This window comes from Marmota marmota, unplaced genomic scaffold (genome assembly GCF_001458135.2).
Source record: "Marmota marmota marmota unplaced genomic scaffold, marMar, whole genome shotgun sequence".
In the NCBI taxonomy this organism is placed as follows: domain Eukaryota; kingdom Metazoa; phylum Chordata; class Mammalia; order Rodentia; family Sciuridae; genus Marmota; species Marmota marmota.
This window is the reverse complement of record NW_026000229.1, coordinates 21,479,509-21,489,472: the sequence shown is the minus strand read 5'-3', so window position 1 is coordinate 21,489,472 and position 9,964 is coordinate 21,479,509. Positions and strand designations below refer to the sequence as shown.

At 40.1% G+C, this 9,964-nt stretch overlaps 1 protein-coding gene across 1 annotated transcript in view; it reads right to left on the bottom strand.

The window, feature by feature from the left end:
* Positions 1–4,120: 4,120 nt before the first annotated feature.
* The window catches only part of Myo1e (myosin IE), a 190,677-nt gene continuing 184,833 nt past the window's right edge, over positions 4,121–9,964 (bottom strand). Inside the window, exon 28 of the mRNA XM_048792944.1 lies at positions 4,121–5,206. Coding sequence (XP_048648901.1) covers positions 5,130–5,206 — 77 coding nt within the window. The 3' untranslated portion in view covers positions 4,121–5,129. The remainder of the gene's footprint in view (positions 5,207–9,964) is intronic.

Sequence of the window (9,964 nt, the reverse complement as noted above, 5' to 3'; positions counted from 1 at the left end):
TGACTACATACTGACTAGTAGAGCGTGAGTGGACACGATGTGTACAATTCCCAGGGAATGTCCTTTTAAAGGGAAAGGACTCTCATCATCATCTTTTCACATATGCTGGACTTGGTAATAGCAGCGAGTCAGGTTTGGGCAGATGGGCTGGCTACAGAATGTGATGTCGTTACTTGTGGCTAGTGATTTTTTGTGTGTGTGTTCAAAATTTTTTTTCTTAGTTTTAATTTTTTTTGAGAGAATTTTTTAATATTTATTTTTCAGTTTTCAGTGGACACAACATCTTTATTTTTATGTGGTGCTGAGGATCGAACCCAGTGCCCCAAGCATGCCAGGCAAGCGCGTTACCCCTTGAGCCACATCCCCAGCCCAAGTTTTAATTTTTAATATGGTAAATATTGATAGCTGTAACTAACAAAAGCCTAACTCTTTGGGGTCCTTAATGATATTGAAAATGTAAGAGGGTTCTTAGACCAAAGACTTTGAAGTTTGAACACCATGGCCACCCAAGGTGGGTGGCCATTGCTCATTGGGTTCTTGGTACTTTAGGCCTTTGGTTGGAGGGATCTGATGCATCTCCACCTGATGTTTGATATTGTTGTATCCTGGGGTTGTGTGTGCACATGGACACCCTGTACTTACACAGGATGGCAGTTTGTAGATGAGAGGTATGGATGGCCATTTGATCTCAGGGTAAGAGATTCCTGAACCAATTACTGAACTAGACTGAGCAAAATGGCAGGACTGACTAGATCAGAGACAATAGGAAACCTGTTAATGAATTAAAGACCCTAAAGGGAAAAAAAGCATTTTTCTGAAGACTTTTTAATTAGGGAAGCAGAAAAAAAAAAGGCGGGGGGGAAGGTTATCTCTCACTATCTTTCCAGTATCCTCCATATTAAATTTCTAAATATGTAGAAATAACTTCAAGAATAAACCAATTTTCTCCAAACTTTTCTTTTTAATCTTTCTAGAATTTCAGTCTCTCCATTTCAGGATCTAAGCTATCTTCATGTGTAAACGTGAATCCATTTGCCTATTCAAGCAAAATCAGTCAAGAGCCTTGAGCCTAGTACTAGGCAATGGCTACAGTGATGAGGGCTGCATCTGTCATCTCCTTGTATGTTCCTTTTTTCAGGTGTGTAGGGTATTAACTTGGTTCCTGTTTTGTTACCTAGAGCCTGAGAGTTCCCAGTTACACACAAATTTAAAACGCCAGTCAAAGGAAAACAAGGAAGGACCACCTTGGCACTTCTGCCTGCAAGTAAGCAGCCTGTGTGCTGTGCTAGTGGCTATTGGAAGTCCAGTCCCAATTCTTGTTCTATCTATCTACCTTCCTTCTACTTTCAGGGAGTCTGTGACTGTGAAGGTACTTTCTAAATACAGAGAGCACTAGTGTCAATAGGATTACCTTTCCTTAATTCATTACATCATGGCTGTATTTTCCTTTTTCCTAACTGGTCATAAAGTAGAACTGAAATACCCTATAAACATTGTCACTGTCATGGAATGATGTTTACTCCCTGTTCTTGAAGTAAATATAAGAGAATTAAACGTTAATCTTCTAAATCTAGATCCATCTCCCCACCCCCATAGTTAGCCCTTTATGATCTTGTCCCACGATCTTGAGAATCCTGAAATAGCATAAAGGGATGCTCAAACTCTTAATTTCCCAATAGCTTTACAATGATTATGACAACTGAATGGAGAATAGGTAGTGACTTGTCATTCTTGAAACCACTCTATTACTGATGGACATTACCTTGTTTCCAATTTTTCATTATTACTGCAATAAACATTGTACCAGTTTGCTAGGTTTATCTTTATAAAGTTTCACAAATTGGGTAGTTTAAACAAATGAAATTTATTGCTATAAGTCCACAGGGTTGGTTCCTCCTGAGGGTTGAGAGAAGGATCTGCTCCAGGCCTTTCTCCCTGACTTGTAGACAATTGTCTTCTTTTAGCCCCTTATAATTATTATAAGTTATAATAACTTCATCTTAATTTTGTTACTTCTGCAAAGACCTTATTTTTAAATAAGGTCATATGCTAATGTACTGGGGTTGTTATAGTTTGGATCTTGAATTTTCCCCCAAGACCCATATGTTGAAAGCTTGGTCCCCAGCCTGTGATGCTTTCAGGAGGTGGTGGAATCTTTAGGAGGTGGAGCCTAGTGGAAAGAAGTTAGGTCATTGGGATGTGCCATTAAAGGGACTCCAGACTCTCCTGCTTTTTGCTTCCTGCCTGTCATGGAGTGGCTTCCTCTGCTAAGTGTTCCTCCCTTGATGTGCTGCCATGCCACATGCCCAAAGGTAATGGGGCCTAATAGCCATGGACCGAAGCCTCTGAAACCATGAGCCAACATAAACTTTACCTCTTTTTATATCAGGTATTTGTCAGTAGCAAAAGGCTAACACAGAAAATTGGCTCTGATAAATAGGGTCATTGCTATGACTATACTTGACAATATCATTCAGAATCCTTTGAAATTGGTTCATGAGAGGAGTTTGGAAAGGTTTGGAGCAGTGGGCTAGAGAAAACCTAGAATGCTCTAAGTGGAGCCTAATGGGCAATTTTGCTGAGGGCTTAGAAGACCAAAATGCTGATAGCAATGTGAAAAGTAATGGTGACAAAGAATTTGAAGACATTATGTCCATGCCCTGAGACTTTGTGGGAGGCCAGTTGAAAGGTGACAAATTAATTTATGTGGTGGAGAAAAATTTCAAGGCAGTGCACTATTCAGGCAGTGACATGGGTATTACTGGCTGCTTTTAATCAAGTTTATTGTGACAATTGGGAGCAAAGCAAAACAGTAGAAAAAAAATTGGAAAACTTGCAGTTTGGCTAGGAAAGGAGTCCTTTTAAAGGTGCTGCCAAGGAGGGTGCAGTTGCTGTTAAACAGAAGCCAAGCACTTTGCACTGAGGCGATAGGAAAGCTGTCTTGAAGATTTCTTAGGATTAGGCCACTCATTTCAAAGACTTGCAGGACTGTCTAGGAATTGTTTCCCTGGAATTTGATTCCCTGTGTGCACTCAGGTAAAGCACTCAGTTCCAACAGGTCCTAGTGGCAGATCATGGTGCCACCAGATCACGGTGCTGGTTTTGCAGGCATGTAGAACGGAAGACGTATGCAGTCATGGAGGCTTCTGCCCATATTTCAAAGAAAAACCTCGTATGCCAGGCAGTGCAGGGCAGGGTCTGAGTTCCTGCAAGTAGCCTCACAGAGCCAAAGCAAAGCTGCAATCAATGGGACCCCTGAAAGGCAGAAATGCAGGAATGTGGAATGTCTACTAAAGGAAGGTGCCAGAAGTATGCAGAGCCCTCCCAAGAGAGCAGCCAGTGAGACACAGTGTAAGGCCATGGAGTGGGGCTGCCCAAGCTCTTGAAGCCCACATTCAGTTAGTGCCCTGAATACCAGACATGGAGCTACAGGATATGATGTTTGCCCTGCTGGTTTCTGGTTTTGCTTTGGTCTAGTCCCTCCTTGCTATTTTCCTATTCTTCTCTTTTGAAATGGAAATGTCTACCCTGTGCCATTGCATCTCAAAAGTATGTAACTGATTTTAACAGGGCCTTAAAGCTAAAAATTTCTGCTTTGAGTCTCAGAGGAGACATTTGAGCAATACTGGAACAGTTAAGACTTTTGGGACTCTTGGGAATGGGCAGAATACTAGTTTGGAACTATAATATTGCCCAAAGGCCCATGTATTGAAGACTTGTGGTGCCATTAGATCATGGTGCTGATTCCCAGCTCATGGCACTCTCAGAAGGTGGGAGAGTCTTTGGGAGACAGGGCTCAGTGGGAGAAGGCTGTGTCCTTGGGGGCAGGCCAATGAAGATGATATTGGGATCCTGGCATCTCCCACACTCTTTGCTTTCCAGCTGCTATGAGGTGAGCAGCTGGGCTCCAGCAGGTGCTTTGCCACAATGTGCTATGCTGCCACAGGACCAAAAGCAGTGGGCCAGTGGTTCAACTAATCATGGATTGAAATTGAGCCACAAAAAGTCTTTTCTCCTACGTTGATTATCTCAGGTATTTGTTACAGTAATGGAAAACCAACACTAGGGATTGGCTCCATCATCAATTTGAGCCCATGACAAACATGAAAAAACAAAGCAGTTCACTGATTCCTTTATTTATTTAGGAGGTAGGACGAGGGCTGCAGAGAGGGATCACAGGAAAATTACTTATAGTGAAAGGGTCAAGAAAGGTCTGCGGGGACCGACCTGGAAAGCAATGATACTGTTTTTGTAGTTGAAAAGGCATGTCTGAAAGTACCTGATGGGAGTTTTGTAATAAAGCCTACCTTTATGAATGAGTACAGTGGAATACTACTTAGTACATTCATACATGTTTCTACCATCTTGATATTTTTATATATACAGTATATGATCTGATTTATAAATGTACAGCTTGGGAAAAAAAGAGATCCTTCTTATAATAAGTACACCATTAAACATAACCAACATGGGCCAGCCACATTCCAATTGAAGACCTAGTGAAAGCAAGGCTGACAGCCCAGTGCCCAGCCCCTTTCCTGCCTTGCAGCCTGATGGCCCCAGCACAGGTAAATCAGTGACCCTCTGCTCCTGAGGGCTCAGAGTCCAACCTGCCCCTGGCATTTGCACAGTAAGTGCCTATTCACACCAAGCCCAAATTGCAGAGGGTGGGTCCTCCCTGAAGGAAAGTGGCAGAGAGGAATGTGTGTGTCAGGTATGGAAAACAGGAATGAAAGAAATGTGCTCTTCTACTAAAGGCACTTGTCAGTGGCCATCTATAGCCAATCTCTAGGCCTGGTGAGCAAGTGGAGTGCTTTTGGGTTGTGAAGCCAACAAGGTCTGAGTGGACCTCACTTGTCTTCCCACCAGGTTTAAATACAATAAATAAATCTTGGTGGTTGTTTTGCCCTCCTGGGTTCCTATGAATAGGCTACCTTTTAGGATAAATGGAGTAACACTCCCTGTCCCCAACCCAGACTTTTCAAGAGTCTTCCATGGGAAAGATGCCAGAATAGCTTCAGGTCTTGGAGAAGCAACTGCTCACTGTGGATCAGAAAGGGAGTCTCCAAATGTCCCCTCCCCTGTCTGTGCCTGGAGCTCCTCTGCTCCATGTGTCAGTCTCTGGTTCCTCAGATCTTGGTCACATAGTTGTTGGGAAACAAGCCCTGCTTGCCTCGTAGTCGACCTGTCCACCAGCCAGAAGGATCTGCAGGGGGAGAAAGAGGTGATTCAAATGACTTCATCCATACTCTTTTCACTTCTTTGTTTTGTGTTATTATGAAAAAGTTTGTTGTGAAAAGTGACCCTCTCCGCCATGGCAGATACAGAAATGTACCACTCAGATGCCCTTTGAAGAAAGAACCTTCAGCAGGGATATGAGGACAGCTTCAACTGTTAGCTCCCATAAGATCCATCCTAGCCAAACCTGCCCAGGGCAGCTGGGAGACTTTGTCAGGTCATGGTGTCCAGCTTCCTCCCCCTTTTCTTTCACAGGTATTACCACTCCTAAACCTATCTCAGAATCTGGAGAACCAGGTCTGTGATGATCTTTCATACACTTGATTTCCCATCTTTAGTCCAACCCTGTTATGGTTTGGATCTAAAATGCTCATGTGTTAAAGATCCCCAAGGTAGCATGTTCAGAAGTAAGACATGTGGAAGGTGATGGGATCATGGGGTTCTAATCTCATCAATAGATTAATTCATAATTTAAAGGGCTATTGGGAGGTTATTTTAATTTTGAGACAGGGCTTTGCCAAGTTGCCTAGGCTGGTTTTGAAACTGTGATCTTCCTGCCCTAGCCTGTAGCTGGGATTAAAGGTGTGCACCACTGTCTGGCCTGATGAACATTTAAGGAGGTGGGGCCTAGTTAGAATAAGTAGGTCACTAGGGATGTGCACTTGAAGGTTGTATCTTGTCCTGGCCTCCCTCTCCCCCGCCCCCTCCCTTTCTGGGTGCCATAAGATGAGTAGTTTGGTGCCACCATGTGCTCCCCATCACGATAGTCGGCCTCATCACAAGCCCACAGCAATAGGGCCAAGCAATGATGAACTAAAACCTCTGAAACCAAAATAAATCTTTCCTCCTTCAGGTTGTTTTCTCAGGTTTTTTTTTTTTTTTTTTTGTCACAGTGACAGGAAGCTGACTAACAGTCCCTTTACCAGAAATAATTTGGTATATATTCTTTCAGACCTTTTTCCATGTGGTTATAAATATGAACAAATCCATTTAAAAGAGAAAACAGACCAATTAATACCTATTTATCTAGAACTTCAAAACTTAACAGACATAATCTTTCCATATCTGTACTTAATTTTTTAACAGCTGCATTATATACCAATATTTACATATAACAATTCCCTTATTGAAGGACATTTCTTCCCAATTTTTCATTATTAATACAATCATTGTCCATACATCTATTTTTTTGTATCAGGGATTGTGGATTTTTGGTACCAGGGATTGAACCCTTGGGCACTTAACCACAGAGCCACATAGCCCCAGCCCTTTTTTATATTTTATTAAAGACAGGGTCTCATTGAGTTGCTTAGGATCTCACTGAGTCGGTTAGGTCTTCACTATATTGCTGAGGCTGGCTTTGAAGTTGCAATCCTCCTGCCTCAGCCTCCTGAGCCGCTGAGATTACAGGTATGTGCCACTGTGCCCAGCCATATGTCTATTTTTATGTCCACATGTAAGTAGTTCTGTAGGATAGATTTCTGGGTCAAAGAGCACAGACTTCCTATTATATTTTTTATTATTTTTTTAGTTGAATATAGACAGAATATATTTCATTTATTTTTATGTGGTGCTGAGGATTGAACCCAGTGCCTCACCCATGCAAGGCGAGCACTCTACTTCTGAGTCATAACCCCAGCCCTAGTATCTTTATTTTGAAAAAATTATTTTTCGTACTTTCAAGAGGACAATCAGTGAAAACAGATATTCAAATCCCTTCTCTGAGGGGAAAATATATTATCTATTTCTTGTACTTCATGTAAGTCATCATTTAAAAAATTACCCCTTTTGTACACAAATGATAGCATACTGTATGTTCTGCACTTTTAAAAACCTTAACAATATATAGTAACAATTATTTCATATCCATGAACAAAGAGCTCCTGAGGAAGAGAGATAGCTAAGTGGTAAATAAAAGCAGCTTCTGTATTCTCTTCTATAGCTGATAATGTTCCACTGTTCATTATGGTCTGTCTGGTTTTCTGTTGCTTGTTGAGCTTTCTTGAAAATTGCAAACATCCCTCTTTTTCTTATGGTGCTGGGGATGGAACCCTGGACCTTGTGTATGCTAGGCAAGGGCTCAACCACTAAGCCACACCACCAGTCACCTATGTTTTTATACTGTTTTTATATTTAAATAGTTGAATCAACAGATCTATTATAGAATTTTTTTATATAATTTTTGGGACATCCTTTTTTTTAATAACTTTTAACTTTATTTATTTATTTTATGTGGTGATGAGGATTGAACCCAATGCCTCATGCTTGCTAAGCAAGCTCTCTACCACTGAGCCACAATCCCAGCCCAGGGAAATCCTTTTTTTTACACTGATATTAATAAAACAATACCATACTTTCTGGACTTTTCTTCTCTCTTTTTTTTTAAGTATTGGGGATTGAACCTGGGGGGTGGGGTGGGTACTCTGCCACTGAGCTACATCCCCAACCTTTTTTATTTTTTTAGACAAGACTTGCTAAGTTACCCAGGGTGGCCTCAAAATTGCAATACTCCTGTCTCAGTTTCCCAAGTAGCTAGAATTATAGGCATGTGCCTAATACTTATCTACTTATATTTGAAATTCATCTTGGTATAGGGAATGAAGAATAAATCTAAAGTAGTTAATTGATGGGGAATTAAAATTTTGGTAATTATTATTTAAAATTTAGTTGTAGATGGACACAGTTATATTTGTTTATTTATTTGTTTTTATGTGGTGCTGAGGATTGAACCCAGGGCCTCACAGCTGCAAGGCAAGTGCTCTACCACTGAGCTTTAGCCCCAACCCCAAGAATTTGGTAAATATTGCCAAATTTCTTCTAAAAAAAGATACGTATGTATTTCTCCTACTGTTACTAAGAAGGGTATCTATTTTTTTGGTGTGTGTGTCATACTGGGGATTAAACCCAGGGCCTCACACATGCTAGGCAGGTGCTTTACCACTGAGCTATATCCCCAGACCCCTATTTTCTTGATTAACTGTAAACATGAGAGTTTATATTCTTACTGCACTCCACAATTATAAAAATGAGCTTTCAGTAACTCCTTTGGTAGCAAAACTTGACCTGGACCGATATGGATGTGTTCACAATGTCTCTTCCCACTGAGTGTGGATATTTGTTTTAGTTTGACCCACAGGGTTGTTATATAATGTATAGCACATATGTCGTTATTAACTCTCTTAACATCTTCCATTTTGTCTGGGTTGGGGAAATGTGGACTGTCTCATATTTTAATCTTTGCTGATGTTGTAGGTGAAATGTTGAATCTGCATTTCACTCATGATCTGTGAGGCTCTGTTGTCTGCTGCCTTAAAGGCTATGTCCATGTTTGGAATGGATTATTTGGCTACGCACATTGAGATGCTACTTATATGTTTAAGATGTTTTTTCTGGTCTGCCAAATATTTTACTTTGCTCATGGTGCTTTTCACATATAGAAGGTTGCAAGTGAGCTTTATGAGGTTAACTTCTGCATGGTTTTGTGTTTTATGTCTTGCATGAAAGCTTTTCCCATCCAAAGATTAATGTTCTAGGTTTTCTTCCATGACTTTGATAATTTTATCATATATTTTTAGATTTTTAACTCAATCTGATGCTTATTTTGTGTATGAGGTAGAGATATAACTTCATTTTTCTCTTCAAAATGTAAAGCAATTGTCTATTCTTTCCCCTCTGTTTAAAATGCTGCATTTATCATATACTAAATACCTATGTATGTGTGATCTGTGTCTAGACTCTATTTCATTCAATTAGATGTCTATCTGTACACTCATACCATAAGTTACAGTGATAACTAATAGCATATTTTGAAAACTTCTAGGACTATACATTGTATATACAAATATATAATTGTTTTAATTATAACCAATATGTGTTATTTCAGTAGAAATTGGAAAATATTGAGAAATGAAAGTAATACTTTTAAGTTGAACACTTAAGAAGACTGTATTTAACACTTTGTATAACATTCATATATACACACGAGTATATTTTCACACACATACATATGAGACTATAGTCCAGTTTATAACCTGTTTCCTTTTTCTAATGAACATTTGTCATGTCAATAAATAGTGTACTTCTATATTATCTTTAGTAAAAGAAAAAATGTATCAACATTCACTGACTGAATATAGCAGCTTATTTAATCAATATCCTTACTGGATTAGATTTTTTTCAACAGTTTTGCTAAACAAGCCTGGTGATAAAAATTTCGTCTGTGTTTAAGAATTCATTTCAGCTGGACATAGTGGCACATGCCTGTAATCCCAGAGCCTTGAGAGGTTGAGGCAGTAGGATCCGAGTACAAAGCCAGCCTCAACAATTTGGCAAGGCCTTAAGCAACTTGGTGAGATCCTGTCTTAAAAAATAAAGGGTTGGAGATGTGGCTTAGTGGTTAAGCGTCCCTGGATTCAATTCCTGGTACCAAAAAGAAAAAAGTTTGTTTCAACCCTGATATCGTTGAGGAGGACACTAAAAAGCCTGTAGACAACTAGAACAATAACACTCAGAGGCCATTTTGAGGGAAACTGTCCAGGGTCCATAATTCTCCTTATAATGATCTCATGTGATGAGGGAACCTGTTAAAATTCCTGGAACTATCCTGAAAGTTAAATTTGCCCCAAACTACTGTCCACTCAGTTTGTGCTGGCTCTGTTTATAAACCATGAATGGCTCCTCACTGTCTTCACAAGTTCTCTGAAGCCTGATATTCAGGACCTTCTAT